General features: G+C 51.3%; 2 protein-coding genes across 13 annotated transcripts in view; one reads left to right on the forward strand and one right to left on the reverse strand.

Moving 5' to 3' along the window:
- RAI1 (retinoic acid induced 1) overlaps window positions 1-8,437 on the forward strand; it is a 322,326-nt gene extending 313,889 nt beyond the window's left edge. For all 12 annotated transcript variants that reach the window (XM_043982698.1, XM_043982719.1, XM_043982672.1 and 9 more), the window contains 2 exons: window positions 4,277-4,326; window positions 5,605-8,437. In XM_043982698.1, the coding sequence (XP_043838633.1) occupies window positions 4,277-4,326; window positions 5,605-5,619 (65 nt within the window). In that variant the 3' untranslated portion in view covers window positions 5,620-8,437. The remainder of the gene's footprint in view (window positions 1-4,276; window positions 4,327-5,604) is intronic.
- A 1,398-nt stretch (window positions 8,438-9,835) lies between these two features.
- Window positions 9,836-17,085, reverse strand: part of SREBF1 (sterol regulatory element binding transcription factor 1) — a 68,863-nt gene continuing 61,613 nt past the window's right edge. The window contains 9 exon segments of the mRNA XM_043982780.1: window positions 9,836-11,712; window positions 11,714-11,865; window positions 12,867-12,949; window positions 12,951-12,976; window positions 14,109-14,294; window positions 14,789-14,966; window positions 15,382-15,514; window positions 15,744-15,853; window positions 16,423-16,531. Of these exon segments, the coding sequence (XP_043838715.1) occupies window positions 11,509-11,712; window positions 11,714-11,865; window positions 12,867-12,949; window positions 12,951-12,976; window positions 14,109-14,294; window positions 14,789-14,966; window positions 15,382-15,514; window positions 15,744-15,853; window positions 16,423-16,531 (1,181 nt within the window). The 3' untranslated portion in view covers window positions 9,836-11,508.

A 17,085-nucleotide genomic window follows, 5' to 3' on the forward strand; every position in this document is an offset into this window, starting at 1 on the left:
TTCAAATTAAACATTTTCATTAAAAAAGACCCACCTGGGGGGCAGTTAGATGGAGCAGTGGTTAAAGCACCGGCCCTGGATTCAGGAGTACCTGAATTCCGATCCGGCCTCAGACACTTGACACTTACTAGCTGTGTGACCCTGGGCAAGTCACTTAACCCCCATTGCCTGCAAAAAAAAAAAAAAAAAAAAAAAAGACCCACGTTCCCTTCCTCCCACTCATCACCCCTTCCCCTACCCTTCCCAAATGCTCTTGAGGATGAGATAAAAACAAAACACTCATTAAAAACGTGTATGGTCAAGCAAAACAAATTCCTGCATTTTCTGTGTCCAAACCCCCCCACCAACAAAACTCAGTCTGTACCCCAAGCTCGTCCTCTTTTTCTCAGGAGGTCAGTAATATGTTGATCATGAGTCCTCTGGAATTCTGGTTGGTCATTGTATTGATCAGGGTTCCAAGATGTTTGTCTTTACAGTATCGTTGTCTGTATATAAGTTGTTCTCCAGACTCTGCTCACTTTGTTCTGCTTCAGTTCATACAAGTCTTCCTAGGTTTCTCTGGGAAAAAAAGAGATTTAAAAAAATATATATATATATGTATGTATGTATATGTATATGTATATGTGTATATATGTATATATATGTATGTGTGTATATATGTACATACATACATATATACATACACACACCCCAACTCCTTTGGGAAGTGTTTTGTACCTATGGGTGCCTTCCCAGCCAAATCTTTGATGGAGGGTTTTTAAAAGGTTTAAAGGAGGGAATTCCAAAGAGTTTAGCAGTATTCTAGTATCTTGATGATAAGTGAGCCAGGGACTAACTTTAGGATCTTGAGCCTGCCAAAAACTTTTTTCAGTGCCATAATGTGCCGCCACCCCGCCCATCCTACTACATCCCCCACCTTGCCTTGAATGAATAAAATTAACCAGGGATTCTCATGGAACAGAAAAAAATGAGAGGAGCAAAAAGGCCCTGACTCACAAAGCGTTCACCATCACAAATCTAGAAAACAGTTTGGCTTAGCCCTGGTTCACTGGGGAAGAGATAGGCTATTCATATGATGCTTTATGGCTTGCAGCATACCTCCTCACAATCTTCCTTTGTGAAGTAGGTAGTACAAGTATTTTACAGGTGAAGACCTGGGAGGCTGAGAAGCCAAGTGACTGGCCTGAGTTCGCACCTGAAGGGTAGGGATGGGGGATGAGTAAGGAAGTAGGTGCACCTGGGAGATGGGCCCTGAGACAGTAGCTCGGGCTAGAGGACACAGAAGAGGAAGTGCTCCCAGAATAATACTTTGGGCACCCTAAAATGTTCCTGCACTGAGGCCACCCCCTAGTCCACCTTCTTTAGTTATGGTTCTGGTCCTGTACCTGGAGGGACAGCTTATGTCCCCGTAGTTAGGGCCCAAATCTAGGTCCTAGGATTGCCTTTCACTGCACTTACTCTCCCTGTCCTATCTCCTGTTGACGCTCTCGGGCTTGACTTCAAATAAGGTTTCTCAGCTCTTTGGTTGTCTGATGATGCCTGTGGCCCCCTTCTCATAAGACTGTTGTTAAACACATAAAATAAACTGAATAATATTAAAATACAGTTATTAAAATATTTCCCATTTTAGAGTACTAGAGTGATACAGGTTTAGCTCAAACCCTTTTGGTTGGGAGCACTGAAGGCCAAAAGCTTCTATGTCTGACCACATCATGCTCTGTATTTGTGTAAGTGCAAGTACTTGTGTTTGTGAGTATGCATGTATATAGATTGTATGTGTATCAGAGAGAGAGACAGACAGACTGATGGACGCAGAGCATTGTAGACTTTTGAAGTTCATCCTCATGCTGTTTCTTGCCTTCCACCATGGCAGAGAAAAGATTTTTGTTTTGTTTTGTTTTGTTTTGTTTCGTTTTTTTGCAGAACTCAAAGCCAACCACAATACAGTACAAATAATACCCTGCTTAAGTCTGCAGGGAAAGAAGTAAAAATAAAAATAATTATAATAATAAGACCACAAGTGACTTCAGCATCATCTTTAGCACATTCTTCCTGCCAACTGCAGGCCAATTTTTGAGTTGCTGCCCTGCCTTTGACACTCTGGAACTCAAGAACATTATAGACAGTACTGTGGAATGGTTGGTGTCAGAAGTGGGATAATGGGGTTTTTCCTTCCTTTTAAAAAAAAGTCAGGAAATTAAAGGCAGGTTCTTTCGGGGTACAACATAGTCAAGTTGCAGCTTTATCCTGGCACATATTTCCACTCTACTGAAAGTGGTTCACTGTGGTACTAGCTGAGCAATGAAATAGGAGACCTGAGGAATGCTCAATGTGGTGAGGCTGGTGTGGGGAGAAGTTCAGCCCTTGGTGTATTCATGAATGTGTGTGTGTGTGTGTGTGTGTGTGTTTTCTGTCCTTTACATTCTGCCAGTCTACACCCCAGAGTACATATGGTCAGGGTGGAGGACAAATTCCAGAAAGCCACCTTTCAGTGAGCAGCTAAGCTTGGAAGAAGAGAGTAGAAACAATTGACAGGAGAGGAATAAGTAGGATTCACAGGGTGCCTTCAACAAGGATGAAGGCTTCTTGTGGAGAAAAGGGTAGCACCTCCTTGGTTGGGACCTGGCCTCAGTCTAACTCATGGTAAGAGGTACAAAAAAGCAACCCCTCCCTGAGAGAAATAGGAAAAACCTCTAGTGGAGGTTCTGAACCAGGGATTTAGATTTCAAACGGTACACAAACTTGCTTTTAAGAATATTTTATAGTTATTTCAATGTGATTGCTTTCCGCTATGGTTTTGTGTATTTTATTTTTATTCATTTAAAAACATTCTTCTGAGAAGGGGTCCAGATGCTTCACCAGACTGCCAGAGGGGTCCATGACAAACCGGTCAAGGACCCTTGAGCTAACACAACTTTACCAGGGGATTGGTGCCTGCAGAGAGGTGCCTCAGTGACAAAAGGAAGAGAAGAAAGGACAGTTGGCCAGTGCTCCATTCTCCTCTGCCTTAGGCTCTCTTTGGTGTTTCTCCTTGTCTCCTCCCCAAGGGAGCTGGCAACCCCAGCAACCTCCTACCTCCCCTCTAGCCTGTGTTCCCATACATTGAATGAACCTCCAGAGGGAATGCCCTTTGTCCCCCTCCCCTCTGTGAGGAGAGGCCTGGAATAGCTGCACAGCCGTGATTCAAACAGCAGAGAGCCTGCAGCAGGCAGACCTCTCCTGGTTCAAGCCAGGGGAAAAGTCAGTTGAGGCAGGTATGAAGGGGGAGGAGGCAGAGGGTAGGCGGGGGCTGGGTAGAAGTCACTGGGGTTCTTCCAAAATCCATTTCCCATCGGGGGTCCCGTCCTCCCCCAAACAGTGAGTCAGTCTCAGCGTGGTCCTTTCCCGGATCCAGATCTACACACAAATCCAAAGGCCCCATCTGGCCTGAAGCATGCTGGGCAGGCATGGCCCAGGGGAGGTTAAGCTATGAGTGGCTGGGTCCCACGGCAGGTCCAACTGCAAGATTCTTGCCCGATTCATGCTTGGCTGACTCTAAGTGCTGGGTGTCTTTTGTGAGCTTGGAATTCATGTACAGACTGTAAACAGATGGCCCACTGGGCTTCCCAGTGGTTAGTGCTCTTCACTGATGCACGAGAGACTTAATGTTTCCAGTCTCCAGCTCCCACTTCTGTTGTCTGGGGGAAAAAGAAAAAAAATGAAAGCAGCCATAACTTCCTCTCCCAGGATCCACTGGAAGTGGAGGCTAGGATTTAGGGGTGGAGAGGAGAGATATGAGCTCCTTCTCATCCAGCTGAGCTACAAGGCCGAAATACCACGCGCGCACACACACACACACACACACACACACACACACACACACACTCTCACACACACACTCTCACACTCACATACACTAAATGAATAGGAAATAGGAGAAAATCCAGGGGTAGAAACTGAAGTATTAGATCCAGGAAACCCTGACTACCTTCCCATGGTGAAGTCATTTTTGGTCCCGCTTTAACAGTTAGCTCTCCGATGGGGTGCGGAGGTTTCATAGCTATTGAGTTCCCCTTCCATTTTCACCCCTGGGGTAACCCTTCATGCAGTGAGCGTTGGAGGAACCCCTAGGTCCCCTGGCAGTGTTCTGCCCCATCTCCCCCAGCTAGGACGCTCGTGGCAAATTGTCTTGGAAGGCTCAGAGAGACAGACACCCTCTGCTCTTCCCTCTCCCTCTCCCTCCACCCCCCCCCTCTCTATCCCTGTTCTTACAATAGACACTTCTCTTTGCTCTTAGGTTGCATTCTAGTTGAAGAGAACTTTTCTTTGAAATGTCCTAAACATAAGGTATGTGAAATGGCTTCCTCCTTTGATTCTCACCCCCGTTGGAGGTCAGGGAACACACCATAGCCTGCCAGCTACCCTCACCCCCTCACCCTGCAGTTTTATCAGAGGACATGCCCTCCTGCTCCCTGGCACCCCACCACCACCTCTCATACATACTCTAAATTATTTCACCTCTCCCTGGGGCCCTGCTGCTGATGACAGATGGGCCTCGGTTAGAGGTCTCCTCCAGCCCCTGGCATGTCACTTCCCAGCCAGAACTCTGTCAAGTGGGTGGGTAGGGGCGAGGGTGTACTGCTCCCCTAGGCCAGAGGACGGGGCACCTCCCTAGGCTTTCACTGGCTGGGCCCAGAGCAGGTTCCCAGGAAGCCCAGCTAGCCCCCCCCCCCCCCCCCCGTGACCTCCGGTTTACTTTCCTGCTGCAGAAATACATCCTGACCTCCCTATTTTGACTCTTCCTCTGGGGCCTTCACCCCTGGCAACTTATCCCATATGCTTCTTACCCTTCAGAAGAAGGGAAGGAAGGACAAAATCCTGCTTGAACTTCCTGTTCACTCCCAGGCCTTGACTCCTCCAGCAGTATTTGTGCATCGGGGGAGGGGGGTGGCCCTCGTTTGAGGGGAGCCTGCTCCTAGCTCCAAGGAGAGGAGCCCCAGCCCATGACAAGTCAGTTTTGGCTCCCAGCTCAGGCCTCTCCATTTCCAAATGTTGACCTCATCCCGGGGACCTGTTAATTTAACCAGTGCTCAGAGATGTCTCTGCCTGCCTCATCTCCCTGCTACAGCCACAGACAATGTGCACGGATTATTTGCAATTAATCAGAGAGATCAGGGCAGGCTGACATACGGTGATCATGAGTATCTCCTTATAAATCAGGCGAATCCAAGGGGAGGGATTCAGAAGGGAAAAGGCTGGAGAGGGAGCAAAGGGGTGGGGGGGATGGGAGGGAAGGGCCCTTTTAGGAGGAAGAAAGGGTGATTGCCTTGTGTAACTGTCTGCAAGAGCCCAGCGGGAGGTGGGACAGGAGTGGGGCGGGGAAGATGGAATGTAGGGAGTACTTCATCAAGAAATAGGATTGAGAGGGAGGGAGACCCCAGCAGGATATGAGGATTTAAGGGAGCTCTTGGATTGGGGAGGTCTAAGGGAGGGAAAGATCTCTCGGTCCGGGCAAATTGTTTGGTCTGGGGTGCTAGTGTAGGGGGAGGGGACTCCCCCTTGGGTGCCCCTCTGTGGGACGCTTGCTGATTCAGGTCGTGACCCTGTGTGGGGCTTTTCTTTCAGAGGCAGCTGTTGTAATCCACCCTCCTGGGTCTTACCTCCTCCATCTGGACAGGAGATGGTGCCAAGCCTTGGGCCTAATTCTCACCTGGAGCCGTGACCAGGACCACCCAGATCGGCAAGGAAAAGAGGAACAGGACCCTTCCTCCCCCTTGATCTGCTGACCTAACCAGAGGCCCTTTCCTCCTGAATGTTCTCATCTGCTTATGGCTAGAGTCCCGTCCAACTCTTGGGTCTTCTCCCTGCAAAGAACCACTCCTCAGAGCTGACCCAGGTTTGCTGACCAATAGGATCCAGGCCCTGGATTTTGTGGATTTGGGATCCATCAGACAAGACAGTCCCTTCACCATATCTCTAGCCTGGTAGGGAAGTATTCTTAGACCTCCCTGACCAGGTAACAGTGTAGGTTGCACAGGGACAGATGATGGAAGAGGGAGGTGGGGACAGGGTCTAGGAGTGAAGCAGTGAGGATACTTTGTGTCAGACTTAGATCCTTTCCCCAACTCTCTCTTACCCGCTCCTGACCCTACCAGCTTCTGATGGGTCTGGCCTGATACTCGGATGCCTAAGAGGCCGGGTCTGACTTTGCCCATGCTCCCTGGGGCTCAGCTGCACTGCAGCCCCTGCTGAGTGTGGGTCCCGCCAGCCCTCGATGGAGAAATAGCCCTGGACTCTTCTTTGCTGGTAAGCTGCACCCACGTTCAGTCCTAGAGAAGTAAAGACCATTGCCGGCCGAGGGGGTGGCCAGAGGGACAGTGCAGAATTTGGAGCTAGTGGGCTAACGGGACTGTCCACTTGTCCCTCCGTCGTCTCATCCACCTGGCAGATGAAGAGGAGGGGAAGTAAAACAAGGCTGGTGTGAGCTGGACTAGGACACGTGTCATTTCTAAATCCCAGAGGTGTTGGGAGGCCCCCCCCCATCCGTTCTGTCCAGATGGTACTTTCCCTTTCATGCCCAGTATATCCTTTTTGGGTAATATAGAATGGATCTGGTCCACCCAGGTGTCTGCTACTATTGGGAGGAAGGTGTCTTAGTGTAAGCAGGGTTGGAAGAAGGCAATTTTTTGCATGCCCAGTGCAAACCCTGGTTATGTTAGTTTAGTTGAAGAAATGTAAAGTCCTTGGATATCCTTGGGTTCTAAAAATGGCCCGAGGGGCAGAGCCCAATTCCAGGTATAAGCCTGGTAGCAGGTGGAGTGAGGAGCCATTGGAGGGACATGGGGCAGGTGAGAGTCCTCTAGCCTCCAGCTCCAAGGGGTCGGGGACCTAGAGCTGGATCAGATGCATCCCAAGGCTTGTAAATTAATGAATTGAAGCCTCTGGAACAGCTTGGCCTAGCAAGCTGCTTTCTGTCTCTATAGAACCTGGCTTGATGAAGAAGGATCCAGCACTCCGGGTCTTCAGTTAGGGAAGAGAAGCTGTTTTTGAATCAGTCTTCCCTAGTGAGGCTCGATCCGAGACCGTGCTCACTTGCTGACTGTGACTCTGGGCAAGTCACTCTCTTCGACTCAGTTTCCTCGTCTCTAAAATGATGGGGTTGGACTAAGTGATTTTTCTAGGGTCCCTTCCAGCTCAATCCCCTTTGATTCCTTGGCTCTTCACCCTTCCCTCAGAATCTGTCCCTCACTTGCCTCCTTCTGATGGGATCAGTTAATGGACTGAAGACAGCAGTGACTCCAGGGTCAGGCCCAGCCAGAGCCTGTGTAGCTGCTTATCCCGTGTTGGCTGTCCTAGTGACCCCTTCCCGAGGTGCCTGCTCCCCTTTTTAGCTCCCTTGATGCTGAGCTATCTGGTTTTCATGAATTCCCCGTCTCCTGCTCACTTGAGTCAGCTCTCAGCCTTGCTCCTGTGTGTTGTACCCCTTCCCCTGGAAGAACCAACCCCGGGTCCAGCCCCACCCCAGACCCACAAAGGAAGGTGGGAAGAGTCTGCAAAGAGCAGCTGGACGTTTGGGAATAGCTTAATCAGAACAAGGTTGGGGGTGGGTGGGGTTTCTGTGTATATATATACACATGTATATATATATGTACACACACACTAGTGATAATGCAACACACATTTATATATAGCTGTTCACCTTCATAGTGCTATATACGCATGTGTGTGTTTGGCTAGATAATATATATCTGGAGTCTGTGTGTGATGGGGACTCGTTCTCAGGGAGAGCCAGTGGGACGGCAGACAGCTTTGAACCACGCAGCCGAAAAACAGATATATCATGTGTATAAAATATATATGTACTGTTCTATATATATATGTTATATATAATGTATATATGTTTGAAACGTGCTCGCTTTTGTTTCACCACATTGGTTCCACTGCAAGCAGCAACCTCAGTCCTAAGGTCTCCTGTCCAACCCCCACCCCCCCAACTCTTTCCCCCACAGGAGCTGGGCAAAGGGGAAGCCGGCATAGCATAATGGAGACCCCCCAAAATAGCCAGTCAGGAAGCCCAGACAAGCAAGTCCCGCCTATTGCATCTGTCTGTCTGTCTGTCTGTCTGTGGTCCTCTGCTCCGTCGATCACCTCCGCTTAGCTAGGCCAGGTCCCCAGCTGCCCAGGTAACCTGGCTGACAAGCTCACTTTGGACTCTGGAGATGGCCTTCCAGGGCCACTGGGGGGCGCCTCACTTAGCTCCCGACTGTCTTAGTGGCATCATGTACATATAACTGTAAAATGGTCAACCGTGTGTATTATATATTGCCTCATTATATAGTGTATATATATGTATACATATACATATATATAATATATATGAAGACTGTAAATGTTAAGACTAGTGTTCTTATTAGTATATTGCTTCACACTGAAGATTGTGTGTTAACGAGCTGTTTCTAAAAGATGTTTATTTTCCTTAAGAGTAAAAAAAAGAAAAAAAACAGGTCATTGCATTAAAAAAAACCGTCAATAAAGATACAACAATTGTTTTGGAAGTCTTCGGGCATGAGTTGTGGCCTCTAACCTCTCTCCTCCCTTTCTTCTGACAGATGGTGGAAGGAAGGGTTGGGGGAGGGGGGCAGGGGCAACTGAGGTTCAAATTATTTCTAGTTGATAAGGGTCCAGGACCAGGAATGCCCGGCTTGTGAGAAGCAAGGATGTTACATGTCAAGCAGCTGGATGCTGGGGGTGGAAAAGCGGTGGGAGCGGAGTCCCTCTCCCATGTTTGTCTCTTCCCTATTTCTAGAAGGTGGAGCTAATGGGAGCCCATTGCCCTAATGTGATACTATCTCACTGCGATCCCCAGTCCCTTCTGACTTCTGTAGCTCATGACCCTGGGTACATGAGGGCCCATCATGGGAGGCATGGAGGCAGAATCTGGCCTCACCCCCACCCAAGAGCCAGAAGAGGGTAAAAACTGAGGAGGATCCAGGACTTGGAAGTGGAGACAGCCACCCAGAGAAGCCCTGTCCCCTAAAACCTGTGCCCCTAAGCACAAGAAAGATTGTTGGTACCCTAGCATGGAGCTGTGCTAAAACGGGACTAATCTTGGACAATCAAGGTCAGAAAATCCTCACCCCTGTCCCTACCGTCCAATACTGAGCAACTGCAGGAAGTTCTTTGGATGATACCCAGACCATTGTCAGGGTTTTCTTGTTTCCTCCACACAGTGACCTTCTCTTGCTGTCTAACCCGAGGAAGAAACTGGGAGAATTTAGGGGCAAAAGGCTAACTTCCCAAGCCCATGCTGGTTTAGCCTCTGGTAGAGGATGGGATATATTCCACATGCCGGGCTAGGGGTCTTATGGAACACAAAGCTGCAGGGAATACTGTGAGATGGACCCTTGCTGATTACTCCATTTCCCCACTCACCCAGACCTTGGGCTCCCCCGCCCCCCCCTCCCGTTCTCCCTCTGTGCTGTTGGCTGCTTGACTGCCCTATAAATACAGCCCAAGGACCACCCCTCTACAGAGGAGCTCAGCACGGTCTCCTGGGGTGCATCCATCTTCTTGGAGTCTGGATGCTTCTTTGAAGCACTGGGGATGGATGAATGGATGTGGGAGTCTTCTCTGACCCGTATTAATCCACTCCAACTTACAGGAGTTAAGCGGTGGAAGGGATCGTGGAGATGACCTAGTCCAGTCCCTTCACTTTACAGATGGGGAAGCTGAGGCCCGGAGAGGGACTTGTCTACCACTGACACAGCCAGTGAGTGATAGGAGCCAGGTCTTCTGACTGCCATCCTAGGGCCCTTTCCACTACAGGGCAGAGTCTTATTAAAAAACTGAACCCAAATTATAAATAATTTCTCCTTTTAATTTTCTGTACAAAACTCTTCTCACACTATGAAAATAAAAGTTTGCAAAGGAAAAAAGTAGTACAGGTGTCTCCCGATACTTTAGGGAGGCTAGTGCAGTGGCAAGGAGATGTAGTGACAATATATACATATATGTACAAGGTCAGCCACAAAGCCCCGGGCCTGCTCCCCCCTCATCCACTAGGGTGACCCTCAGGGGGTCACTGACTTGGAACCCACAGTGGCCAGGGAGCAGGGACCCACCTCCCTTCCTGAAAAGGCCAGAGAACTTTGGAAGTGAAGGCCTCCTGTGGGCCAAACCCTGGTTGCAAGGGGGGAACAGGGGGAAACTCCCCTTGTAGCAGAAAGCCTGAGGGGTGGGAGTAGAGGCAGTGAGGGTGGGGAGGAAAGGGAATCTGAGGCTGAGGGCCAGGGGTAGAGCCCCCAGACCCATGTGGTTGCCAAGGTCTGTGCTGTCCTAGGTGAAGTCAAGAGCCCCACTGCCCCCCCTTGTTATTTTGGCATATGAGACACCCAGAAAACACTAACAGGGCAACCAGACCCATGGCAGCAGCGCTTCTGTAGGAAGGGCCTTTCCCTCGAGCCTCCCTCAGCTCCAAAGGTCAAGGACATCTACTCCAGGACAACTGACTAACCCTCCCCCAAAAGCAGTCAATTCAGAAAGGGAGAGGGGGCGTGGGACAGAATACACTATTTGGTTCCTTTGCGATCAAGCAGCCATGTGGAGCGGCACCTGTGATTTCATGGATACAGGAAGTTTCCAGAGGCCTCCAAGAATTGCCTCGTGCACTGTGCCAGTCTCTATCAAAGGTGGGACTTGAACCCAAGTCTTGCTGGCTCTGAGGTCAACAGTCTATCCATTTTGGGTGGAGGACTGAATATGGGCCTTGCCTCAGGGGGTATTCACACAGCCCCTGCAATCTCCCAAGGGACCACCAGAGGTCAGTAGCATCTCATCCAGCAACCTCGCTGCCTGCCCATTAGGCCAGAGGGGAGGCCTGTAGTCCTTTAGGAAAACTACCACCACCTCCTTCCTCTCTTTGCCCAGCCTGTCACCTGGGGCCCCTTTAGTCACCTGCACCCCCTCCTTACTCCCCAGGTGAGGGCTGATTACCAAGGAAAAGGCAAAGTTCTCATTAGCCTTGGCCCATTAAACACAATAAATCACAGGCATCAAATTACCCAGTGATTAGATGGGAGGGAGGGGGCAAGGGGAAGGATATGGTGACAGCCCCTTCCATAGAGGGCATGTCACCCAAACAAAAATCACATGCTCCGGCCCCCCAACTGCCCAAGGAGCCTCATCGAGAAGTGTCCAGGACCTGTTTTCTTTGACAGGATCACAGAGGTGGAAAAGTTACCTAGTCCAACAAACTGGGGCCCAGAGTCAGAGCTGGGATCTGAACCCTGGCCTTGACTGAATCCAGTTGTTTCTCAAGGTCAGGGGTAGGGAAAGGCGCGTTTGAATGAAGAAGGGTCTAGCGCCATGCTGGCTCCTCTCGGTATCAGGACAGTGGATGTGGGTGGGTTCCAGGTGTGTGACTGAGGAAAAGAGGTCACCTTGCCCACCTCTCCCCGTATCCTCTAGTATCTCTGGAACCCTAGCTCCTAAGGGGCCTCGGTGACACTGCCATGACAAGGTTCTAAGGTCCTAGGCCCTGACGCAGGCAGAGGGGCCCCAGGCTGGTCCTGGATGGTTGAAAGTTTCAGGGGGACTGGGTGGTCTGTGACAGTCCATCCTGGCTGGGGTTTTGGAGAGGCTGCGAGGCCCAGGGCAGGCTCGGCTACCCTGAGGTAACAGTAGTCCACTGCCCAGCCTGATCATCATCTGTTGGCAGTCATACAGCATCCTCTTGGTCTCCTAGCTTTTCCAGGGTCCGGGCAGCCTCGGCCAACATGCCCACTCGCTGGCCTGGTGCTGACAGGAAGGTGGGGGGCAGATAGCAGCAGGCAAGCAGCAGGGCCTCTGCATGTTCCCTCTGAGTGGGTCGAGTCTCCAGCTCACCTGCTATAGGAAAAAGAGGAGGGACCACAGTGATGCTAGGGCTGGGGACGGGGGATCTGGGACCAAGGTTTGCCCCTAAACACATTGAACACTAAAAGACCTGAGTACTGAAAAAATATAACATTCCCAGGGGCAGCTAGGTGGCACTGTGGCTAGAATGACTAGACCTGGAGTCAAGAAGACACATCTTCCTTGAGTTCAAATCCTGCCTCAGATATATGCTAGCTGTGTGACCCTGGTCAAGTCACTTCACCCTGTTTGCCTTGGTTTCCTCATCTGTCAAATGAGCTGGAGAAGAGAACGGCAAACCACTCCAACATCTTTGCCAAGAAAACCCCAAGGCTGGGGCAACTAGGTGGAGCAGTGGATAAAGTGTCAACCCTGGATTCAGGAGGACCTGAGTTCAAATCCAGCCTCAGACACTTGACACTTATTAGCTGTGTGACCCTGGGCAAGTCACTTAACCCTCACTGCCCTGTAAAAAGAAAAAAAAAAAAGAAAACTCCAAATGGGGTCACGAAGAATCTGACATGACTAAAACGACTCAGTAACAACAAAGCATGATATTCCCACAATACCAACCACCCTGGTCTCACTAATGGCAACTTTTACCAGAGGAGGGTAAAGGAATGTTTAGGTGAGGTTCCCAAGTTAGGATGTGGTGTATAGCAAAGGGAAAAAAGCATTAAATGCTTACTATGTGTTAGGCACGGGTGCTGAGTTCTTGCAAATATCTTATTTCATCCTCACAACAACTGTGACTGTCACTTTACAGATGAGGAAACTGAGGCAGACAGAAGTTATGTGACTTGCCAGGATCACACAGCCTAGTACATGTCCATGGCTGGATCTGAATGCAGGTCTCCTGACCCCAGCCCCAGAGCTCTATCCATTGTACCATCTAGCCACCTTTTCTAGTGGAGTACAGCTTATTCCCTAAGGGAAAGGAATGGCCTCGTTTGTAGTTTTCTGTCCAGTCCAGCTCCACAATCCCCCCCACTCACATCCTTTATTGCTTGGGGCAACCCTTCTCCTCAGGCTTCTGTCCAGGAGTTGATGAGTCCGAGTGGGCTGGCTCCAGCCATCAGGCGGCAGTAGCTTCATGCAAGAATACCTAAAAAGCAGGAGTCGTGGTTTCTGGAAGGGGGTCTCCGGACCCTTTTCCCACAGCTTTCTCAGATGTTCTCACACACTCCCTCAATAGCCAGCAGGGCACTGGCCAGAGAGGGGCGGTCTCCCCCAGAGTTTTGTGTCAGACCAATGAGCTATTTCCTAACCTTTCACCGCCTTCAAAGCTGGGTCTGACCCCACCCCCTTTTCCCCAGAGCATTTCTTGGTCACTTAGTGTACCCACTTTGGAAACCAGATGTTCCACTGAAAGTACCGGCCCCCCCCCCCCCCCCCCCCCGCATGTCCTGTCTCTCCAATAAGACTATAAATTCCCTGAAGGCAGGGATCCTTCTTGTTCCCTATCTCCCATCTCCTCCCTATAGTACCCAGGGCTGGGTGACCAAAGGCTCCTCAGTCCAAGGAAATAACTGATGGACTTCTTCTATCCCTCCCCGCTCCAAAGGACCAGATCTGGCCCCTCCATGAAGCCCTCCTCGAACCTGCCTGGATCCCTTCTGTTCTCACTAACCTCTTCCTTTGTCAGAGGCAGCTAGGGCGAAAAGAACATTGACTTGGAGAAGTCCAGGAAGACCTGTGTTCAAATCTGGCTTCAGTCACTTACTAGCTGTATGACCCTGGGCGAGTCACTTCACCTGTCTGCCTCAGTTTCCTCAACTGTAGAATGGGGATCAAAATTTCACCTACTCCCAGGTTGTTATGAGGATTGAATGAGATAACATTTGTGATAACATTTGCTTAGCACAGTGCCTTGTACGTACACTGTAGGTGCTCAATAAATGCTTCTTTCCTTCCTTCTTCCTCTGACCCTCTTGGGATACTCCTGCCCACACCTAATGCCTGTATTGTAATCCTTCATTGCATCACTCTCTTTCATGGGTGTGAGTGTCAGGCTTCCATTCTAGACTGAATTCCCGCCTCTCTCCTCTGTCTGACACAGTGCTTGGCAGTGACAGGTAAACAGGTGAAATGGGCGATCAGACCAAACTGAACAGAGTCTGGTTCACCCACTTTCCTTTAGCTGTGGACAAACACCCTGAGGATGGAATAGGAAGCACCCGTGGTCCCCTGGAAGCCTGCCAGAGTTCAGGTGGAGGTTTGGGCCTGGGGCAGCTCACCCTCCTCATGGCGGGCCGGAAGGACTGCGCCAAACGCCGGAGACTGCTGAGGTCCTGTTGGAAGCCTCGAAGTTCCAGGGCCGAGGCTTGGTGGCCAGAGCTGGGGGGCTGGGCAGTGCCCACCTGCTGCTGCCACAGACTGGTGCGGGTCACCAGAAGCAGGTCACACAGGAGGAGCTGGATGGCCTGCGTGGCAGATGGGGATACAGGTGAGTGTGCCAGGGTCGCCTCCCTTTCTGTGTGTCTCTCCCTTTCCCCCATGCCCCCACGGTGCCAGGCTCTGTGCTGAATTGCACCAGATCCACGCCATGCAGCTGCAATGCACCGCAGAGGTGATCACTGTGCATCTCCAGGATGCCAGACCCTTTGCCCCTCGGGCTGCAGGAGAGCTCCAGGCAGGGCCAGCTGGACCTGGCCACTGACCAACTCACTACTGGGTCAAACCCTGAAAGCGGTGCCCACCCCAGATGCAGTAGCTGGGGGCTTCCCATGCCTGATTCCCGCCCCCACAGGATGCCAGAGCTGGCAGAAGCTCTAGTGCCCATCTACTGCGGGGCCCTCACTCAGGGGCAAAACCAGGCCCGGCCCTCAGGTCTCCTGGTTCCTGCAGCCTGGTGCTCCCTCCCCGTATGTGGCCCTTCTCTTGTCCCCCTGGTGGTGGTAGTGGGGGGTGCCTCTACCTTGTCAATAGAAGTGCCAGCGGTAGCTGCAGAGGGCCCTGCGGTCAGGCTGTCCCGGAGGTAGCTGCTGGCCTTCTCACACTGGCTCAGGCTGGCCTGACTGAGCTCCTGCTGCTTCTTCCCCAGAAGCGTCCTTGCTGCCTTGAAGGAATGCAGGGCGGCCCGAGGCAGGGGCTTCCTGTGCATAGATGAAGGACCACCAATGTCACCCCCAGCCCAAGCCCCCCGGCCTGCTGGGCTCAACCCTTCTAATGCCTCCCTCGGTGCTACAGAAGAGCTAGGATGCTTCTTGGGGTGGAATCCCTAAGGGACAATGGATGTTTATCTGAGGGCCTAGATGGGGCGGGGCAGGGGGTGGTACCAGACTGGGCAAGATGACCTGGGGGGTGCGGGGGGGAATAGAAGCTGCCCAGAGCCTTTAGAGACTGTGTCACCCTGGCTCTGGGCACCCTGCCTTCCAGTCTGCCTTGGGAAGACCATCCCATCTCCAAGTCCCAGACATTTTGTCACGTGAACTGGGAACCCCTGAGCTCTTTCCCCTCTCTCCTGTAAAAGGCTTGGAAGGGGAAGGGGCTGGGCCCCAGGGCACTCACTCAGAAGCCTGGAGGACTTTGGGCATGTACTCCACCATGGGGTAGAGAGACTCTGCCCCCTCATCATCTCGCTGGAGCCAGTGAATTACCACCGTAATGAGGGACGCCCACCACTTGGCCACCAGGTCAGTACCTATGGGAGGGAAGAGGAGAGAGACTGTTCCCCACCGTCTCCTTTTCCCAGACGAGGACAGAATGTGAGGGGTGGCACGTTTGTGCCGTTCTTGTGAGACGACAGAAGAGGACTTTCTCTGGGCATGGGTAACTTGTGATCTGTCCTACCCAGTCACATAAACATTTGGCTCCCAAAGACCCACACACGTGTTCCACCCCAGCCATCGAGAGGGGAGCCCAGGGCTTACCGGTGGTGGCAGCCATGCTTGAACTGATGGAGAAGTTGAGGGCAGGGGCCCCGGCGGCATCCGAGCAGCCATTCAGCAGCTGCAGGTACCCAAGGGCATCGGAGAACTCTCTATAGAGCAGGGGAGGGAGGCTGAGGAAGTGCAGCTTGTAGGTAAGGAGCATGTTGATGGGGGAAGTGAACCCAACTGGGAAACACTCAGACCTCCCTGGAGCCCAGAGTTGGCTCCGTCACTGACTTTCCTCTTGGCATTAGCTCCCTCACCTGTCAGCTGGGGACACGGCCACCCCGGCCCTATCTGCCTCTCAGGGGGGATTCAGATGAGATATGAAAGTGCTTGAAAAGTAGGAAATAGACCTGTAATTATTTTATTCTACTTCCCTGCTAATACTCAAAGCACTCTGCATAGTAGAGACTTAATGGTTTTGGCAGGTTGAGAAGGGACCATCCTTGGGATTAATGGACCATTAACTTGGCTTAGCCTGCGACAGTGGGAGTGGGAGAGGGATGGTAGTAGGAAAGAGGGGGGTAGCTGGCTGGGGCTGGAGAAAATACCAGAAGGACAGTGAAGTTGGGAGGGACAGGGAGGCTGGAGCAATGAAGGGTGGGGTGACTAGGCAACACCTGGAAGCAGGATGGCTGAAAGGCTGGAGGTGGGGCCCTCTAGCTCGTACTCTCACCTGTCCCCATCAGCTGAAGCCGGGGTCTGTTCAGGCTTGGCCACACAGCCCAGGGCTTTCTCCAACAGATGTTCCCGAAACAGCTGGGTCACCTGGGCCAGGGGGTCCACTGCTCCAGAAGAGAGAGGAGTGAGCAACCGCCCACCCCAAACAGGTATTAGAGCCTAGAGGAACTACCCCCAGGACAAGGCGAGGATATGGGAGACCCTGAGCATGATGTCGACAACTCTGCCGCTCCAGGGTGGAGAAAATATATGCCTAGAGGACAGGTGCTTCGGTTACACCCTCCCCCCAAATCCTCTCAGCATTTTGGGCGAAAGGGGCCAAGGTTTCAGAAACTTGGGAAAATGGAGAGAAGGAATTGAGGGATAAAGAAAGAATGGGAGGGGCAGCTAGATGGCGCAGTGGATAGAGCACCAGCCCTGGATTCAGGAGGACCTGAGTTCAAATCCAACCTCAGACACTTAACACTTACTAGCTGTGTGACCCTGGACAAGTCACTTAACCCCAATTGCCTCACACACACACAAAAATTATAAAAAAAAAAAGAAATAATGGGAGGGTTCACTAATGAAAGAAATGCAAATTAAAGCAATTTAGAAGGTCCACCTCAGAATGCAAATCACTAATAAGGGAATGGGGGGCAGCTAGGTGGCACAGTGG

The sequence above is a fragment of the Dromiciops gliroides genome, chromosome 1 (assembly GCF_019393635.1).
Source record: "Dromiciops gliroides isolate mDroGli1 chromosome 1, mDroGli1.pri, whole genome shotgun sequence".
Classification (NCBI taxonomy): domain Eukaryota; kingdom Metazoa; phylum Chordata; class Mammalia; order Microbiotheria; family Microbiotheriidae; genus Dromiciops; species Dromiciops gliroides.